At 43.2% G+C, this 21,367-nt stretch overlaps 1 protein-coding gene across 2 annotated transcripts in view; it reads right to left on the bottom strand.

Annotated features, from left to right (window-relative positions):
• Window positions 1-206: 206 nt before the first annotated feature.
• LOC5578658 (neuropathy target esterase sws) overlaps window positions 207-21,367 on the bottom strand; it is a 32,576-nt gene continuing 11,415 nt past the window's right edge. The window contains exons 3-11 of one of the 2 annotated variants that reach the window (XM_021848819.1): window positions 18,947-19,506; window positions 18,659-18,865; window positions 18,134-18,478; window positions 17,485-17,714; window positions 7,631-8,627; window positions 6,988-7,263; window positions 1,188-1,374; window positions 645-761; window positions 207-367 (exon numbers count right to left, since the gene is read on the bottom strand). In XM_021848819.1, coding sequence (XP_021704511.1) covers window positions 306-367; window positions 645-761; window positions 1,188-1,374; window positions 6,988-7,263; window positions 7,631-8,627; window positions 17,485-17,714; window positions 18,134-18,478; window positions 18,659-18,865; window positions 18,947-19,506 — 2,981 coding nt within the window. In that variant the 3' untranslated portion in view covers window positions 207-305. Of the gene's footprint in view, window positions 368-400; window positions 424-644; window positions 762-1,187; window positions 1,375-6,987; window positions 7,264-7,630; window positions 8,628-17,484; window positions 17,715-18,133; window positions 18,479-18,658; window positions 18,866-18,946; window positions 19,507-21,367 lie in introns of those variants that run through there. The other variant, XM_021848829.1, reaches the window with a different exon arrangement.

The following is a 21,367-nucleotide window of genomic DNA, read 5'->3' on the forward strand; positions in this document are numbered from 1 at the left end:
CAATCAGAGACATAAAATTGGAATTCAAACGATGGGTGCCGATGGCGGCCTGGTTTCAGCGAGAATTGCTCAAGGGCTTTATTATGCACTGTTATCCCTCCGATATAATCAAAGTTATAGCAGTACTCGATAAACAAACTCTCATAATGTGATGCGGATCTCTCAATTTTCTCAGAATGCAACCCCTGTTTTTAACTAAATAACTGCTTTAAAAGTTTCGATGATGACGATTATTACGATGACGGATTCTTGAACGTTATGTTACTTACACATATTGTTGGAACAGTAAGTTTAAATGGTTTGGTTCATTTTCCACATTGTTTTGTCAGGTAGTGCTCTTTCAGATAACAGCATACTCCGTGGTTAGCTATGGTTTCATTGAGATGGTTATATACTGTTAGAAGGTGTCGTTTTTTCACACAACTACAAAAGATAATAAAAATACCGAAAGCGCAATGTGTCAAAGGATATTAGTGTAATCGGAAAGCAATTTGACTCAACTATAGTTAACGAAATAGCAAATAAACACACACGACTAAATTATGTAAAATGAATGTCAAGTGTTGAATTCCAGGAATTAAAGAAAAAAATATGATATGGAAAAATGGACTGCCAATATGTATGAAGCAAGTGTTCATAATTACCTGGAAGGTTATTAACGTAACCGCCGTCCAAGAGTAGATGTCCGTCTTTCGGGTCACACAAAGGAGGCATGTATCCGCTCAATGACATAGACGATCGAACATAGCGCCAAAGAGAACCTTCATTTCATCATTCAACCGGACAGAGGAATTTCACGCATCAGTGTAATTTTGGGTTTTGTTTCAGAAGGGTGTGGTATGAAAGTAATACAGTTCATAATAGGAAAAGTATCAACCAAACAATTCATAACTAAGAAATGCCAAACAGTACTACCATTCTGCCAATAATCAAAAATAAAAATCAAAATAACTAGTTTTGTAGAGATTCGTATAAATTTCGGTTTGATTAAAGGCAGACGTTAACTGGAAAGCAAGTTTAATCAAAGAGACAAAAGAGAGCAAATTTGAGAAAGCTTTCAGCAGGACAACATCAGCCGCTGTTGTCGCGGAAAAATCAAATCCTCAGAACGTATTTTATGGGGAAATGGAGCAAATAACTTGCAAAATGGCTTATAAGGGCGGTTAGAGCTACAAGTGACACATTACCATGGGTATGAGTACGCGCACAGCTGGCCGAAATGTCGGTGGTAAGCGTAAAGTACGGTATCCAGAGGTCCTCGATGTACACGTCGCCGAAAGTACCCCGAATGGTTTGATTGAAGTCACGCCCGGAAAACATGGAGGTGATTGGATAGGTCAAGTCCATCAGCTGTCGGCCCCACTGTGTCATTTTCTGCAAATAAATAATTAATAATATAAATGGATTCGCGTTGATAAGAGTGTACAAAATAATAGGTATGTCAAATTGTGTTTGCGTTTTAAGCAAATTGAGACCTGATCAATGGGATAACATTTATTTGCTTTTTTGTTGAGTTCTGTAGAGTCTACAGTAGACACGATCCAATAAAATTAGTACTGATCTAAGGTGGCTATCCAGGGCTCAAATAAAATTGGAGCAAATGTCAAAACTAAAAAAGCAGTTTTCTCGAAAATAACCGACCAATCGAAAAAAAGAAAATATACAGCTGTTTTATTTGCGATAAAACTACTTTTCAGTTTTGACATTTGTTCCCATTTTACTTGGGTAAGCATTTTAAAAACGTTTCCAACTTTGACATTCAAGTAATTTATTTGCTTATCTCACAGTAAATTATAAGAGCAGGGTGTTATGGCTTAGACTACTGAGAATACGTTAATTTCTCTACGTCAACATGTTCTAGATAAGTACCATTACTCATCTAGTTTTGGTAACTGCTCCTACTCATTTTTTACTCATGATCAGGCATTGCAGAATTCGCTCTCATTTGAGTATGAAGCACGATCAAAGCAAGCAAAGAAAAACATCCCATCTGTTGCGGTCCACGATCGTCATTGTATCGCAAGGTGTAACAAGTCTGATATATGGAAGCAGCGAGCGAGAGCCCCAAAGAAAGAGCGATGATAAACCTCATTTTACTCGCTTGTTTACCGTTGGGGATAGGTGTTTTTCTTTACTGGCACGATAAACAATCCACGAACTTCCAATAGCAATAGCGTCCCCCAGGCTTGGAGCATGTTTAGAGGGGTTTTATCATGCGCTGCTATCCCCCCAATCTGATCAAAGTGGTAGCAGTATACGATAAACAGTCTCTCATAATGTGCAGCATGTTATGATAGTTACAGAGAGCGATACGTGAGAGATTCTCTCAATTTTCTCAGGATTCAATCCCTGCTCATGGTTTCAAGCACGAAACAAATGTAGAGCATGATCTAAAACAGTGTTTCCCAATCTTTTTCGTTTTAGCTTCTTTCAGACCAATGCAACGAATAATCAGCGAGAGAATACGAACCGGGACAATCGGCGAAGACCACAGCAACGTAAAGGGACTAGCGATTGGCAACTCGGTACGTGTAACTGTAAATCTCTCAACTTTATCGGGAGCAAACGCATACTCGCCGACGTGCTGAAGGACCGCGGATTCGGCATCGTAGCGTTGCAGGCAGTGTGTTGGAAGTGATCAATGGTGCGAACGTTTTGAGGTAACCATACCATCTAAACGCGCAGCTATTCAGCAAGTCCAAGCTGAGGGTCGTGGGTTCGAATCCCACCGGTCGAGGATCTTTCCGAATTGGAAATTTTCTCGACTTCCCAGGGCATAAAGCATCTTCGTACCTGCCACACGATATACGCATGCAAAAATGGTCATTGGCATAGTAAGCTCTCAGTTAATAACTGTGGAAGTGCTCATAAGAACACTAAGCTGAGAAGCAGGCTCTGTTCCAGTGGGGACATAATGCCAGAAAGTAGTAGTAGTAGTATACCATCTACCAGAGCTGCGGCAACACACACCAGCTGGGAACAGCTTTTATAGTGATGGGTGATATGCACGGGCGCGTGATCGGGTGCTGGCCGATCAATGAGAGAATGTGCAAGTTGAGGCTCGAAGGCCGGTTCTTCTACTTCAGCATAATAAACGTGCACAGCCCTCACTCCGGAAGCACTGATGATGATAAAGACGCTTTTTACGCGCAGCTCGAACGCGAGTACAACAGCTGCCTAAGCCATGACTTCAAAATCATCATAGGAGATCTAAACGCTCAGGTTGGCCAGGAAAAGGAGTTCAGACCGACTATTGGAAAGTTCAGCGCCCACCGGCTGACGAACGAAAACGGCCTACGACTAATTGACTTCGCCGCCTCCAAGAATATGGCCATTCGTAGCACCTACTTCCAGCACAGCCTTCCATACCGATAAACCTGGAGATCACCACAGCAGACAGAATCACGAATCGACCACGTTCTGATTGATGGACGGCACTTCTCTGACATTATCGACGTCAGTGCCTATCGTGGCGCTAACATATCGACTCTGACCACTATCTGGTGATGGTTAAACTGCGCCCAAAACTCTCCGTCGTTAACAACGTACGGTACCGACGGCCGCCTCGGTATTACCTAGAGCGGCTCAAGCAACCGGATGTCGCAGCGGCATACGCGCAGCACCTCGAGGCTGCATTACCGGAAGAGGGTGAGCTGAATGAAGCCCCTCTTGAGGACTGCTGGAAAACAGTGAAGGCAGCCATCAACAATGCAGCTGAGAGCAACGTCGGGTACGTGGGACGGAGTCGGCTGAACGATTGTTTCGACGAGGAATGTAGGCAGAAGAATGCAGCGTGGGCGGTCATGCTGCAGCAAGGGACCCGGCAGAACGTGGAGCGTTATAGACGGAACCGACAACATCAGGCCCCTCCCCTTTTTTCGGGAGAAAAAACGCCGCCTGGTGGAGTAGGAGTGCGAGAGGATGGAACAGCTTTGCCAGTATCAAGAAACACGCAAGTTCTATCAGAAGCTCAACGCATCCCGCAACGGCTTCGTGCCGCGAGCCGAGATGTGCAGGGATAAGGATCGGAGCATTTTGACGGACGAGCGTGAGGTGATCGAAAGGTGCACTTCGACGAACATCCGAATGGCGCTGAGAGCACAGGCAATGATGGTCGGGACAACGGAGGAAATGCCTTCGTCGGTACTGCGGAGGACGGAAAGGAAAGGTTAAGGATGCCATTCACCAGCTCAAGAACAATAAAGCTGCTGGTAAGGATGGTATCGGAGCTGAACTCATAAAGATGGGCCCGGAGAGACTGTCCATTTGTCTGCACCGGCTGATAGGCTTTTTCTTCTTCTTTTCTGGCGTTACGTCCCCACAGGGACAGAGCCTGCTTCTCAGCTTAGTGTTCTTATGAGCACTTCCACAGTTATTAACTGATAGCTTACTATACCAATGACCATTTTTGCATGCGTATATCGTGTGGCAGGTACGAAGATACTCTATGCCATGGGAAGTCGAGAAAATTTCCAACCCGAAGATCCTCGACCGGTGGGATTCGAACCCACGACCCTCAGCTTGGTCTTGCTGAATAGCTGCGCGTTTACCACTACAGCTATCTGGGCCTCTCGGCTGATAGGCACAATCTGGGAAACAAAAAAGCTACCGGATGAGTGGAATGAAGGGAAAATATGCCCCATTTCAAAAGGTGGCAGACCTGTACACCCGCCTGAAACGTGAGATAGCGAAAGTTCGACTGATGGCGAATGCGGCCAAGACAAAGTGCATGCTAGCTAGTGGGGCCGAGCGCGACAGGTATCAGTGTTACGATAGACGGGGATACGTTCGAGGTGGTCGACGAGTTCGTCTACCTTCGATCCTTGCTGACGGCTGACAATAACGTTAGCCGTGAAATACGGAGGCGCATCATCAGTGGAAGTCGGGTCTACTATGGCCTTCACAAGAAGCTGCGGTCAAAAAAAAAAATCACGCCCGCACCAAATGTACCATGTACAAAACGCTCATAAGGCCGGTAGTCCTCTACGGGCATGAAACGTGGACGCTGCTCGAGGAGGACTTGCAAGCACTTGGAGTCTTCGAACGTCGGGTGCTTAGGACGATCTTTGGCGATGTGCAGGAAAACGGTGTGTGGCGGCGAAGGATGAACCACAAGCTCGCCCAACTCTAAGGCGAGCCCAGTATCCAGAAGGTGGCCAAAAATGGAAGGATACGATGGGCAGGGCATGTTGCAAGAATGCCAGACAGCAACCCTGCAAAGATGGTGTTCGCTTCGAATCCGGATTTTTATCATTTTTATGATAAAAAAAAATACTATTGAATGTCAATTCTCAGGGATTCATCATAAAATTCATATGAATCCCAACTCATTGTAATATTTATTGCAATGAACATTTCATTGCGACAAATTCATTTCTCCAAGAAACAAATTAACCCTCTGATGCCCAACCCTGCCTTTAGACGGGATGCACTTTAGAATTTTGTATATTTTTTTGTAGCTCGGAAATCAAAATGATTTCGTTTTTGGTTCAAATCTTTGACCAAAACATGCATATAAGGAAAGTTTTTCATGACTTTTAAAAGTTTTTTGTATTTTTGAAATATGTTAGATTTTTTTTTATAACCTACACACTTAATTCAGAATGCCGAATCTCGGCTTATTTCAACCGAGATTTCCCGCATAACTTATGATCTCGACCGGTTTCGGGCTCGATGTTGCCCATCTAAGGGACTTCCAACTGGTCGGACATCGCCCCGTAGATGGGCAACATCGAGCCCGAAATCGGTCGACATAAAAAGGTAATGTTTTAATATCCTTTTTATTTGTAAGAACAATAAGTGTGGTGTATCGTCTCGCGTCGCATTTTTTGTGATCGTAGTGAAAGTTCTTACGTTAGCACACCCCCAAAAATGGAATGTGATCCCTGTCCTTTTTCATCTTTTTTTTCTTGAAGCCTCTCCTGATTACTGATTTTTGGCAATAATAAAAATTCAAGTTTTTACGGTACTTTTGAAAATATTATTTTTTTTTCTGGGGCATTATTTTATTTTTCTAACGGAATAACAGGTTCGAAATTATTTTAATACCACCAGGCTCTTCTTCTGTTATAAATTAATTGTAGAAAATTATTAAAGATACGTTTTTTTATATTACACCTTAAATTAACCCCAGGAGAGCGGGGTTGGTGGTCTGATGGCTACCGCTTCTGCTTCATAAGCAGAAGGTCATGGGTTTAGCCCCAGGCCCGTCCCTTTCCTCGTACTTTGTAGTTGTATATCTTTCACTTGCTTCTATCTTCCATTCCATCACACTCAAAACTATTCGTTCATAGCAAACGCTAGAACCAAAGACGGACAAGAAACCGTTTCCCTAACGCTTCAATTCTTCCACGCGCATGCCTTCCCTTACGCCTGATACACAGGTAGACTGCTAACCACAAAAGCAAACCTCTCAGCCATGCCTTTCCCCCAATCCATACACTCCCGCATGAACTGGCGTAGATGCAGTCGGACTCCACGGTCTACAGTGGGCCAGTATAAGTGCAACATCATTTCCTTCTTCTTCCCCACATTGGTCTGCATTCTGACGTGGCAGGTACCATTGCAATGCATTGTCGCCTAAAAAAAAGAAGATCACCAGCACTTATACACTGAGGATGCCTGTTAGTCCCAAGCAGTCATTCAGTTGGTTCCTTGTGTAAGAGCAGCTGGTCTGGCGATACTGGAGTAGCATCCACAGGCGGCCAATCAAGCTCAAGCTCATTACACCTTAAATTAACCCCAGGCATTTGTACAATTTGTCAAACATTTTTCAAAAATACAAAAAAAGATCCAAAAGTCATGAAAAACTTCCCTTATATGCGTGTTATGAGCCAAGGTTTAAGCCAACAATACAATCATTTTGATTTTCGAGCTACGAAAAAATACACAAAATTGCAAAGTGGGTATTCAAGAGTTAAATTAATTTCAATTTTAATACACTCTGTAGTGCATATACCTATAGATAGATAGATAGTTATAGCTTACCTTACACCACTCTCGAGCCTTCTGCGTGACGGTCGTCACGTTTTTCTCGGAACACCAGAGTGCCCCCATAAACGCGCCGATACTTACACCGCCAACCATATCGATCGGAATGCCAGCTTCTTGGATGGCTTTGAACATGCCTACGTGCGCAGCGCCACGAGCTCCTCCTCCGCCCAACACCAACCCGACCGAATTACCCGTCAGCCATCTGGCCAAACGTGAAAAGTCCGAATGGATATTCGGTTCAGACATCAGCACTTTGCTGTACAAGTCGTTCTGAAAGTTTAGAATTGAAATGTAACTTTCCTAGGTATGCTTTTAATGGACTGTATTTTATTTTGTTTTCTTGCGCTTTTTGAATAGCACCAAACCGTTGATTTTAAAGATATTTTTTACTCGGAAATGTTTCTTGGTATAACAAATATGAGCTCAGAAACTTTCAAAAAGCTGGGCTTTTTAAAACCCCTCTGTCGAAGTGAATCAAAATTGCCTAGAATAGGATCCAGCTTCCTATCAATCTGAATGTTATGAAAAAATATATCAAGAAATTCTTCGAACAAACTATACCGCTAAAAGCAACGGTTTGGGCGTCATTCATTCAACAAAATAAAACACTGTGAAATGATGACCCTAATATACTTACAATCCGGTATTGGCTTCTCCTGGTGAACATTCTTTTAGGACACTGAATGTGATGATGGCCCGACACCCAGGCCCGCATGTTGAGCCAAGTGGTAGTGTTCGTTGGTCGTGCAGCTCCCTCATGATGAAGCAAAACTAGTTCCTTAGCGGTACGTATCGCGAGTTGATTAATCTGCGTCTCCAGTGACCCAATGGTAGGAGATCTGTCTCCCAAGCCAACGATCAGAATCACGTCGGCCTGCCGTAAACATCGCTGAGTCCAAGGACCAAACGTTAGATCGCACTGATACAGTGCAATGTTGTTGCGATCTTCCTGTTGACCGAGCCAACTGGTGAGACGATATTCGTTGGATTGATCCATGATCTGTGGTCCCAACGTTTTTCGAACCACGTCTGAGGTCAGTCGCAAAGTTGATCCAATGGCACATAGCGAGTGATACAACTCATAGGTGAATGCAGTCAACGGAACATCTTCACTGATAGGGACAATAGCGACAGTGGAGTATCGATGTTGAATCTGTTGGTTCGTGTCGAATGGGACTGTCGTCAGAGAGCTTCCTGTGATTGGACGAGCTTGCATCGAGCCCAGTATTCTATGGCTTAGCAAACTTATCAACTGCGTTACCACAATCGGATACTTAAACTTAATTGCATTGAAAAGACCTTCCGGCAGTTTCGCAAGTTCGGAATCACGAACTGCCATCACAGTTGTAGTGCGGGGAGTTTCCGTTATCATCTCCACGATGCCGATTAAGTCTCCTTTGCCATATTCGCCTACAATCTCTTTCTTACCATCTGAGTGAGTGATGACCGAACGGAGACGTCCATTTAGGACAATATATGTGCAGTCACTATTTTCGTCCTGTCGATACACAGCACGACCAGATTCTAAAAAGTTCCAGTCCAAGGCAAAATCACATTGACGAACTAGGGGAGATAGACGCTTCACTACACAGTTGGCAATGTCTAGCACGACAGCCGGTCTTTCACGCATTATACTAGAAAAGAAAACGAAAAGGTTGAAATGCATGAATGACATCCTAGGAATAGACATGGGCGTAGCCAGAGGGTGAACAGGTGTGCCCCTGCCGGATACAGGGCTTATATCGATCATGAAATAAGAACTTTAGGGACCTTATACTTGAAAACAGAGACCAGAATAAACGAACTGGAACCAGAAAGATACCGAATAGAATATATTTATATTTTTTTAATTGCGACATATATTCTGCCCTCTTTGCATAATTGTAATTGTAATTGTAATTGCTCGATCCACACCCTGGCAGACATCCGTCCGCCTATCTAGACACGGGCTAGGTGAGGACCTACCAAGCCTCCCCCGTTAACATGTCCTATACCGTTTAGCACACCGGGATCTTCCACAAGCAGGCGCCGGTATTTAAAGCGGTCCCACAAGTTTCAGATACATTAAATAGATATAGTCCCTCTGGTACTAAACCGAATAGCGCCCTCCACATCATCACCAGCACTGCCCATCCCGCGCGCCAACAAAATGCCGGAAGTAGCGTGCCGTGTAGCACATCAGATGTTTTACACAGCACACCACCTCCGACACCATGCTCAACGTACAGCAAAGACAGCGCTGATAAAAAGCGGAATGCGTCATTCGATTCAGTACCAGAGGGACTATAAATGTAACGAAGAGGAAATGAAAAAGATAGTAGAGATGGTTTGGCTGTTGGATTGCTGGAACGAGAAGAAATAAATAAAGTTATTACGTTAAAACGTGGTTTTTATAGTTAAATAAATGTATCGATAGTTTCTCATCTGTTTCTTTTCCGTATCGTAGTTGCGTCGATTATATCCAACTCGAGTTTTATCGTCTCCGCTCGGGCAATGAGGACCGCGATGAAATGAAAATATAAAAATATGAGCATTAGTGTTTATCTATTATTTAATGTGGTTCTCATTTGCTTTCCAATACCTAAGTAACATGTGAACTCTGCCTCTATCAGAAAATTCTAATAAATTATAATTTATCCTCCTACACTTCCCTAACACAAAGTATCTCTATTAAATAAAACATTTACTAGTGCAAAAGCGCAAATAATAACCAAACAAATACCCCAAAATTCTTTCTCATTGTACGACAAACATTTCAAAACAATTACGAAATGCTAAAATTCAACAATAACTACCCTCAACAAAACTATCATTCAATCACCCTTAAAATACCTACACAGTCATCAGTAGACCCTGCACTATAATAACCTCCTAATATAACGCAGAGCTAAAAATGCTCTCTTGCGTTACACAATCTAAACAAGAAGCCATTTTCAAATACTTCCCATAATTTGTGCGCGGCAAAACAGATTCCACTTTCTACATAATGTAACCCAGCATGAACAGCTGCCCAACTCTCCAGATCTGCGCCCTCCAAGTTCCAAGGTGCTGCTGCCTTACGTTGAAAACTTCTTTCCTCAAAGTCTGTCTATCAATTCCGAACTCTATTGCATTCTACCATACCAATCAGACCCTATTCCTGACTAGACACAAAGTCATAACCCCAATGTGATGGATTTACCCAGTAAATCCACAACCTTGTCATAGCCCCTTTTACGTTAAGCAATCCTCGAGAGTCATCCATATTGATGCTTGGCAAAAAAAAAAAAAAAATATAGGTGTCAGTATTCAATCCACAAATTCCAAATTACACCACATTACGTTGGTCCGTTTGGCGTCGCCGGTGGATACCTGTTCTGACATTCGTTTCTTTCAAATTTTACTTCTGTCCTCCCACTTTATCAATACGAATGTTGACGAATCACGATAATCTGAAGATCGTGATCAGAACGGAGGTAGGATTTATCACTAGGGACCAACCACCACCATATATTCTGCCCTCTTTGCATAATTGCCCATAATTTCCCAACATGGGGCAATTATGCAAAATAGGGTGGAATATTTGTTACAATTGAAAACAAAATAGAAATATCCATAGATCCTATTTGATCTCCCTTTTCAAGTATTTCTAAAGTTCTTATTTTTCGGACACTCAGTCGCATGGGACAATTATGCGAAAAGGGGTTGTTTTACTCGTGATATCACTGTATGCACTTTTTAAAGATGTTTTTTCCAGGAATTGCATCAGATTTTTGTCCAACGTTTACTGGCTGTGCTACTGGGGCTTGGAGGTCTAATGGCTACCGCTTCTGCTTGGTAAGCAGGAGATCGTGGGTTCAATCTTAGGCCTCTATGTAGTTTACTTTGTAAATGTATCTTAGTTGAGCAATCCGTATCTATCGATATTCTTTAATCTTTCATTTTCATTGATTTAGTTAACATCTAAAAAGATAATACTACTACTTGGACCCCCTCCCCTCCTTTGTTACGTTTTTTGTGTGTGTCCTCCGAAATTTTTGTAAGGCTTGTCACGCTATGCTTCACCCCCTCCCACCTCGAAGCGTGACATAATTTGTGCATGACCCCTGTTTAGATTTCAATTATTTTTACCCGTCACTGTAGATACCAATCAGTTGGTCTAAAGAGTGACCGCATCGGTGTAGGTATACATTTAAGTTATACACAAGAGAGATACCAGGTAAAGGGTTTGGGTTGTGCTCTCACAGCATGAATCGAAGTCAGCAAAGCTAAGAGAGTGAGTAAAATCTCGACCACCGACGGTATCGGTAACGATCGGAGGATCGCCGCGATCGAGTTAAATACAGTCCATTTAAGTTGAACAAAGGGGTTCAGTAAATTACTCTAGTGATTGTATCACAAGTGTTCTTGCGCGTTATACTTAAACGTCGATTCGCGGGTGATTCGCGGAAGTGCGAACCGGGAGTATCCCACAACCCCTTTCAGGCGGGTGTACAGGTCTGCCATTGTTCCAAAAGTTCTGCCGACAGTATCCATATCATCTGCGTAGCCAACAAATTGGCTAGATCTTGTGAAAATCATACCTCGGTTATTAAACCCGGCTCTCCGCATGACACCTTCTAGCGCGATGTTGAACAGCAGGCACGAAAGTCCATCACCCTGTCGAAGTCACCGGCGGGATTCGAATGAACTGGAATGTTCGCCCGAAACCTTCACGCTATTTGGCACACCGTCCATCGTTGCTCTTATTAGTCTTGTGAGCTTCCCGGAAAAGCTGTACTCGTTCATGATTTTCCATAGCTCTTCGCGGTCGAATGCGTTAAGCATCTCGTAGAACTTTCGCGTTTCTTGTGAAAGATGCAGCTGCTTCATTTCTTAACATTCCGCTTCTTCCATGCGGCGCTTTTTGTCCCGAAATAGGCGAGTTTTCTGCTTTCGTTTCCTATTATATAGCTCCACGTTTTGACGCGTTCCTTGCTGCAACATTACAGCCCGCGCTGCACCCTTCTCCTCCAAAACCTGCCTGCATTCTGTAGCCGCACTACAGAGTTCGTGGACGGCCGAAATACAACCGGAATTCAATTGCCGCCACCGTGGATTAACGCGATTATTCCTTTAAAGCGAGAAGCTTAAGCGCCACCTCTTTAGAGGATCTCCCGCTTACGTTAATTGTTTGCCCGATCTGAGATCCAACTAAGTTGGTCCGTTGAAGAACCTTGGAAAAAGGTTCGAAGAATAATCCGGTCAATTCCACTTTCCTAGCGTCCTACTTATTAGATTCCGAATAAACCCAAAGCGAATATTACTCACACGACCCTAGTTGCACGTGCGAGGAAAAGCTTTGGGATCATGCACAAATTACGTCACGCTCCAAGGGGGGGAGGGGGTCGAGCCAAGCGTGACAAGCCTTACAAAATTTTCGGAGGACTCATACAAAAAGTGTGACAGAGGGGGAGAGGGGGTCGAAAAAGTTGAAATTTAGCGTGACATAATTTGTGTACCATCCCTTTCCAAATTCAAAGTTTTATCATCATTGGAAGTCCCGACACCGTCCCAGAGATGGTGACACCGACCAGAAAGCTTACCATCATTTAACCACATTACTCAATGGAACTACGAACGCGCGCAAGAAGGAGATTGCTCAAGTGAACCGACAACCAGAGAACATTACACCTCAGCTAGGGGTTTTCATTGGGGGTTTTGTATAACACATATGTTCATATTTACAGCGCTATATTTATTCCTAGTACTTCGAAAATATTAATTAGACCTAATTCTTCCTATGCGTGTGTGCTCTTACCCCTACTCAAATCTCATAGCATTCCATTTCCCCAAACGTTACATGTCTCGCATAACCTGTGATCTCGCCCTAAAAGCCATTGGTACCGAGTATGTAGCTCCTTGTTTATAAGCAAATGAATGGACCAGGATGAAAACTATCACCGCTGGGAAATAGAGGAGGATCTCCTTTTCATCGTAGCATTGTTAAATAACGTGTAAATCCATTTGTTTACTCGGAAACAACAAGCTAAACACTCGGCTACCAATGGCTTTTAGGGCGAGATCACAAGTTATGCGAGATGTGCACATGGTTTTCTATTCACTCTTTACTGCATTCTATCGTGGGTACCTACGCTGATTGCGTCAGCAGGCGGCGAGGTGATCAGCTACGGCGGCCGCTATAGTTGGTCGGCGTGGCTTGAGACTATTGTTCGACGGCTTGGGTTGACTCGCTTGAAGAAATATCAACCGCGAGGATGAACGACGACGTAAGAGGGTCACGTTCTCGGTCGAACACTACTCGAAGACGATCGATGCTGGGCGCGATGTTGACGGCGCGGCCTTTTCGGCCACAGAACGGCGTAGGCCGGCGGCTTGCTGGACTGACGATCACCGTTGCTAGCTGGGAGAAGCAGGTTTCTAGATGCAACAAATAGAGCCGTCGCACGGCTATACAATATAAGGGATAAAGAGCACAACGCAACCTATCAAGCACGACTTCTATACCTTTCTATTCTGCACTGAGGTATTACTTCACAGACTTCTAGCATTACTTCGCACACGGGAATAACTTCTTTCCTGCAATGTTTAAGACAGTCAGTTCATCGAGCAATATACCTTAGACTATAAGTCTCACTTCTAGAGATTTACGGAACACGGGAGAAACACTTTCTAATTGTTACTGCTGCGGTGATCTCCAGGTGTACCGATACAGGAGGCTGTGCTGAAAGAAGGTGCTACGGCCATGTTCTTGGAGGCGGCAAAATCTATCAGTCGTAGGCCGTTCTCGTTCGTCAGTCGGTGGGCGCTGAACTTTCCAATCGTCGGTCTGAACTCCTCCTCCTTGCCAATCTGAGCGTTCAAATTACCTATGATGATCTTGACGTCGTGGCTTGGGCAGCGGTCGTACCCGCGTTCGAGCTGCGCTTAAAATGCGTCCTTGTCATCATCAATGCTTCCGGAGTAATGGCTATGCACGTTTATGATGCTGAAATTGAAGAGAACCGGCCTTTGAGCCTCAACTTGCACTTTCTATCGTTGATCGACCACCACTCGATCACGCGCCTTTGCATCACCCATCACTATAAAAGCTGTTCCCAGCTCACGTGTGTTGCCGCAGCCGTAGATGGTATGATTACCTCTAAACGTTCGCTCCATCGAACCTGTCCAGCAAACCTCTTGCTGCGCTACGATGACGAAACCACGGTCCTTCAGCCCATCGGCGAGTATGCGTGTGCTTCCGATGAAGTTGAGAGATTTACAGTTCCACGTTCCGAGCTTCCAACCGCTAGTCTCTTTACGTCGTTGTGGTCTTCGCCGATTGTCCCGGTTTGTATTCCCTCGTTGATTATTCGTTGCTTGATTTTTTTACGGCTGGCTTGCAGGGCCTGACACCAGCATCCTAGATTTCCGGAGGACCATTCCCCCTAAATTTTGGGAAGGCCATAGTGCACAGATTAGCTTGAGTCCTTCTCTGGCACTTGGACGATGATCAGCCGCCCTGACATGGAGAACAGACGCTTCCCTGTCAGCATACGAGTAAGATTCCCACCGAGGTTGGTTACCCGATCTTCCCTATGGTTGCTCTACCCCGCCCAGTGGCCAGTATCGCGAGGAGGTAGGGATATGAACTGCTGGGCAGGAGACTAAGGAGCACCCAAAGGGGTCTATTGTATTCCTTCAGGTACGCGAGGTACTAGGAATCGCTAGAACCAGATACGGACATTATACTGTTACTGTTATCTTCACAATCTATCATCATTCTGATCGTACCGTCAAACGGGGTGTTCAAGCCCAGCAGAGTGGGTCGAAAGGCAGCGGACTGTAAAACACTATTGGGAAGATACACGGCGGAACAACCCACTTCGCGGCGGAAGGATCACTTTCGCGGGAGGATTGGTAAGGGCCAACTTTTCTTTAGATGCGAAGGAATTGAACCTACAGACGGCTACGCTAAAATTATTAACTTTATTCTACTCGTCTTTACTACATCGATCTGAATATTATACGGTTTTACGCAAACGGTGCGTTCTCGGCGTCGGGTGAAAGTGAACTGATGCTGACTGCAGTTGGCATGAGCTGGGTTTGGAAATAGGGTGGTGATGGGTATGCATGGAAATAGGGTGGTACATGGTTTACGCTTCCGTCGGGAGACGGAACACGGGGTGACTTGCAAAAATTTTCAACTTCAAAGCTGTATGGGTGATACATTTGAGGATTCAAATGAGACAAAAACCATATAGTACTCTAATCGCCACGTGAAGAATATAAACGCAGTATAATTTTATCAGCATTAGGTTTTCTGGGATCAGGAGAGACAAAATATATAAATTTTTCATGCTACTCCTGATGTGGGGTAACATGCAACACACAGTGCTACCTGAAGTACACTATTGAAAACATAACCTTTATCGTGTTATTATGATCATTTAATAATTTTCGGCAGTAAAAGTATGACAATAATCAGAAAAAGCTACTGTACTCTTAGAAAACTAATAATTATTGATTGAATTATGAGTATTAAACCAATTTGATTGAAAACTTCATTGGTATTGCATAGGGTGTCCACACGGAAAAATTCTAGTATATCATAAGTCTTGACAGTTATTGGAAAACAATTAAAACATTTTAATGCAACTTTTCTACAAATACAATGCTTCACATAACTTAAATTTTATACAAATTCAAATCAAAGTGACGTATCACATCACATCACATATAGTGTTTAAGCATCACATTATCAAAACTTTTATATTTTCAACTAGTGGTCCCGGCAAACTTCGTCTTGCCATCAAGTAGGCTGTTGAAAAACGCTTTTGATCGTCCCATATAAAATGACAGTTTCGTTCGCGCTCGTTTTTTCAACTTTCCCGGTGAATATCCTGGGATTTTTATACACACGAACACGTCGGAACCCCTGACGAACAAAACTGAGAAAGAATCTTTCCAATCCGTTGACCCGTTCGTAAGCCATTTCGTGACATACAAACACCATTCCATTTTTATTTATATAGATAGATAGATAGATTTGTACACTACTAAGTACTGTTACTAATAGCAAATGCCTCGAATGACATATTTCTACCATTTGTGTGGTACGAGGAACGTTTTCCTGCATAAATTTCATGCAATCCAACATTTAATATGATTCTCACCTCCAGCAAACCAAGCGAAAAAGAAACAATATCCAAACCCTTGCCTAGATCTTCTGTTGTATACCTGAGGGTCAATAAATGGCGAAATAAATTATAAACATTTAACTCAATGCTGATCGTAACGACAATTCGATTACATGTCGAAGTGTTGCAAGTTACCCCGTTTGACGGTATCTTTTCAAACGCTATACAATATACAAATACTATACACGGGTGGGACATGGGCAGACAGTTGGGCGCTATGGAAGGCCCGCCAAATCACCTTCAACAATGTTTTACAGTGCCAATCCATGGAGGAATTTTGAGATTAGCAATTCCTGAGACAAACCGTTGATGAATACGGGAAGAAATCCATCTGAGAATTCATTTTCAACTGAAAAAAATGGTAAGGTTTCTTGGAAAATCCTTAACAAATTACGAACAAACTCTAATATGAACAAAATTATTTGGAAGATCTGCTAGGGTGACTACTGGAGAAATCAGTGGAAGCATTGGTGGAAAAATCTTTGGTGGAAATCCTGGAATAGTATCTGAGAAATTTTTCAGAATAATTACTGTGAAAATTACTAGACGTAGTTACCTTGCATTGGACCTTAGACCTATAGATATTTTTTGGACCTAGAGTAAATTCTTGCACGAATTTCTAGAAAACTTTGTAGAATTATTCAGAGATATTATATCTCTAAAGGAATTCCTGAAGGGATGCCTGTAGAAGCTCATGAAATTGTTTACAGAAAATGTCTCTGGAGAAATCACTAGAAGCATTCCTGAAGCTTTGCCTCGAGGAATCTGAAAATTAATTTCTTCAAAAATAATCACGTAAAAGTATCTGAAAGTTTCGCTGAGTCATTTTAATTAGAAAGAAGACTTTGGAGACCGTTCAATAAAAACAGAGCCTTCCATCAAAATGGAAACCAATTCTCTAAAAGGAGACCTGCTAACAGCCTTGCCGATTCAAAGAAATCGCTACGGGAATTGATTTTGTGTTTTTTTTTTTCAAAGAATGTCTCCAACACTCATATTTATTTATCAATTGCGTAGATTTCTTTGAGAATTATTGAAGCCCACCAACCAATCAGGCTTTTGAAAAAGATCTTACTGACAAGTAAACGAAAGTTTTTCAACAGTTATTTTTTGAATCAATACATTTAAAAGAATGAATTGAGGAACTTCAAAATTTTTTTGAAGCAAAGGCACCCGGAGAAATAATTGAAAAAATACAGGAGGAAACCCTGAAATGTTTAACGTTTCACGTTAAAAGGTGCAGAGGTTGTGTAGACTGCGTCTCTTTCGAGGTCGCTTGACCACCTCACTGATGGAAATTCTGACTACGCCCATGGGAATACAACACACTTACTTGTAAATAATTTCTTTCTGTAGTAATCCCACACGAGAAAAGTGCTTCGCCTTGATGGTGTATAAGCTGCTCTCTCCGGTCAGCACTGCCAGACCACCGACGACGTCTCCAGGGTGGATCGTAACGGTGTGGTTGTCCGATTTGTCCAGCTTCTTGTTACAGCCAATGTTAACTTGCGGATACTGTGCTATTGTCAAACCACCACTTATCACGAAAATCAGCAGCACGTCCTGAAACAATCAGTTAAGTGGGTTTTTTGTTTGGCATTCAATAAATGATATTAACTTTCTGTCCTGTGTGAAAAAAGTTACGTTGTCTGTGTCTTGGGGTCATATTGACCCCAAATTGAAATAGCGATAACCTCGAGAAATTTGAACAGCTTTTATTTTTGGAACAATTCAGAAATTGGACATATAATCCCAGAGATTTAGACAAAGCACTTTTGTGTTTTTAGGAGGTGAATCCAAACTTCTCCAACTTGCAACGGGGAACAACACTGAAGTTTTTTACGCGTTGTATTTTTGCACGATTTTTTTGCGATTTGAATTTGGGAAGTATATAATTCACTAACTAAAAAGTTACAGCCCTTCAAATTTATCTTGGGCCATATTGATACAAAAACACAGACAAAGAATAAACATAAACTTACATCACTTCTGCCTTGATGCGTCAGAGTGGTTCCCGGGGCTATTTCCTTTATATCGATGTTCTGCTCCACGACTGTTCGATCCTCTTCCTTCAGACCGAGTTCCTTCAGGAATCCTTCGACAGCAATCGATTTCATCAAGGTGTCATCCATGGGTTCACTCGGTAGTGCTGATGGCCGTCGGCTTCCTACGTGGTCGGCCAAATCGGCCAACATATCTGGACGGGCTTCGCCGGTCACTGTATGCCCTACCAACGAATGAGACGGAGCTTGCACATCCGATGGCACTCGCCGATGGCCGGGACTATTTTTTAGTGGCACGGCAACCTTCTTCCGCTGTGATGAACACTGAATTTCAAAGAGTAAGGTTGAGCATTATTAAATAGAAGAACATATCGTGTAACGGGGAGACTTGCAACACTTATCAACTTCAAAGCTTTTTCGGATGGAACATTGAAGGATTCAGGCGAACTGAGTACAATCTGGTTGAAAGTCTACCTCATTTGACGGTAATTGAGATATGCTTACTTGAATATATTCAGTGCTCAATCCCAAATAGTTGTGCAAAGCTGTAATTGTGACACGCTGCAACCGAATCATGATAACCTGTATCACTCGAACCAGAAGATCGGGACTTTCGTCAAAGACCTTTTTGAATGCAGACATTGGCAGAAGTATAACCTTGGAGTTCTCCATTGCTCTGGCCGTTACTGTTTTATACTGGCTAGTGTTTCCCTATAAAAAGAGATAAGAAATCACATTTGAAATGCAAGTATAGAAATAGAATAAATGAATGCGTGCATAATGGCTACTTACCACCAACACATCAATGAAACTCAACAACGAAGTAACAGATTCGCCCTTTCTTACCACCTTCAGCGCAATTGAACTGCCATCGGGATTGTTGAGAAATACGTTCACTTGCCCCGATTGTACGATAAATACGCTATCATCTGGATCGCCAACCTTTATCAACGATTCGCCTGCGATCAAATTGATAATTTTGGTTTGTCGGCATATTTCCAAAAAGACGAGCTTCTCAAAATGGCCAAAGATTCGAATGCTTTGAAGCATGTACAGCGCATCAAGCGGAACTCCTTCCTTGCCCTCTGCCGCTTCTTCGAGATACTCAGCCGGTGGCCCAACCACTTTAAGCTGAATCGGATCCTTTTCCTTTTGGATATGTAGGAATCGTTTGGCGTTGCGTATGAAGTTTCTGTGTTTTCTTTCCTGGCTATTGTAAGCTTGCCCGGAGATGGACTTCATCTTTCGGAGCATGCGCCGTCCATAGAACAGCATTTTATCACGCTTGCGGAATCGTAGTTGGGATGGATCATTCCTTAGGAATAGTAACTGAGCAGCTTTGTCGCGAAGCTCTGCAATAAAAAAATATTACGGTGTTATTACGATTTCTTTATTATTTACTGTAGTAAGAGGGGGTGGGGAAGATGGGTTATGTATGGAAAGGATCCCATAACTATCCATAATCAAAGATTGATTTTTCTAAAGAGGATGACCTGTTTAACTTTTTTGACTGAGTAGTGTTTCTCCTTTGATCTACGTCGCTTGCTCCTGCGAGGGTGGGCGACAAAAACTAGTTCGTCGTACAATACGATTATCAAATAATATCGCAAATTCGATCTTATCACAATAACCCAATATCATTTCCATGACTACTGTGGAGATGAAGAAGACTCTTCGGTCTCTAGTAACAATGGCTGTCTAACTAACATTTCATCCCTTTCACGATGACCGTAAGAACGTGGCCAACACCGATATTGACTTTACTACCGCCCGATAGCACTCACCAGCTGTGCATGCTAAATTGCAGAACGGATGGCAAATCGTCGTCCGATGGAGCAACTTGAGTCCAATGGCCTACTAGTGACCGCCAACATGCATTCCGGCCAGTGTATCTTACCGGGACTTACTAACAAACCTCGGAAGTATCCTCGACGACATAATGAAGGTGCAGGAAGACGTATAAATCGTATTATTCGACCTTGTTAAGGCATACAACCGGGCCTTGACCCCCAGAATCCTCAAGCAAATAGTAGAATGAGGAGTATCCGGAAACCTGTTGAATTTTATTAAGATTTTCCTCACAAATTGAACCTTCGTGGTCTTGACAGGAAATCACCTATCAAAGGTCACGAGAGAGGAGGCCGAAGTGTCTCAAAAGGCTCTGTGATTTCGGTCACACTCTTCCTCGAAGCCATTAGTGGGCTCTTTCTGGTGCTACCGAAAGCGGTATATATATTAGTATACGCGGACGACATCCTGCTCCCAGTCACCGGAAAACATCCCCGTTCAATACGCCGGACAGTGTTGTTCAGACTCATTTCCCCGAAAATAACATTTTCCGAACTACGAAGCCACGAACTACTACAACCATGCTCTTTCCTCCTAAGATAGAAAAGCAGATGGTTAAGCTTGAGTACTGCACACAAAATCGATCAATTTTGATCCCAGAGAGCCACAATTCAAGTTTAGGTGAAATGAAATGAGTTAGTGAGTGAGTGAGTGCGAATCATTTCACCGAAACTTGAATTGCGATCCACCGAGATCGAAACTGTCGGATCCCATGTGCAACACTCAAGCTCAACCACCTCCCCATCCATCTCAGGAATACAACGCCCAGTTATAACAGTTCATGGCTTCACAATTCGAATTTCGGGGAAATGAGTCTGGTCAACACTGACGCCGGAAGATGCAAGCTGCAGTGAATGCCGTAACCAAATGTGCTGGCAAAACGGACTTTGACATCACCTCCGAAAAGAGCTTAAGACTTCACATCTGCAACTCAAATCACAAAGAACACCTATCACGGCTAACGGAAAGACGGTCGCCTTGAAGAAGACCCTTAAGGGTGCAGGGAGGGACGCTTGATCGAAAACTTTCTTCCCACAGTAACCTTTTCGCGGTCTAGAAGAGTTGTGCAAACCGTGTCAACTTGATCCGTACCATATCCTCCAAACGGACCGCGACATCGGGTGGCCGATGCCGTAATTTGTAGCCGCCTCTTCTACGGAATCGAAATCACCAGCCGCGCACAATATAACCCAGTGAAAACAGTGGCGCCGACCTACAACAATACCATTCGGGCGATCTCTGGACTGCTACCTTCCACTCCTGCTGACACAGATTGCGCAGATGCCGGTGTGTTACCACCTTTAGCTATCTTGAAAGGATCAAGGAAGAGGGGCAGATTGGTTTCCGCAAGGAGAATGTGAACTC

Source organism: Aedes aegypti, chromosome 1 (assembly GCF_002204515.2).
Source record: "Aedes aegypti strain LVP_AGWG chromosome 1, AaegL5.0 Primary Assembly, whole genome shotgun sequence".
In the NCBI taxonomy this organism is placed as follows: domain Eukaryota; kingdom Metazoa; phylum Arthropoda; class Insecta; order Diptera; family Culicidae; genus Aedes; species Aedes aegypti.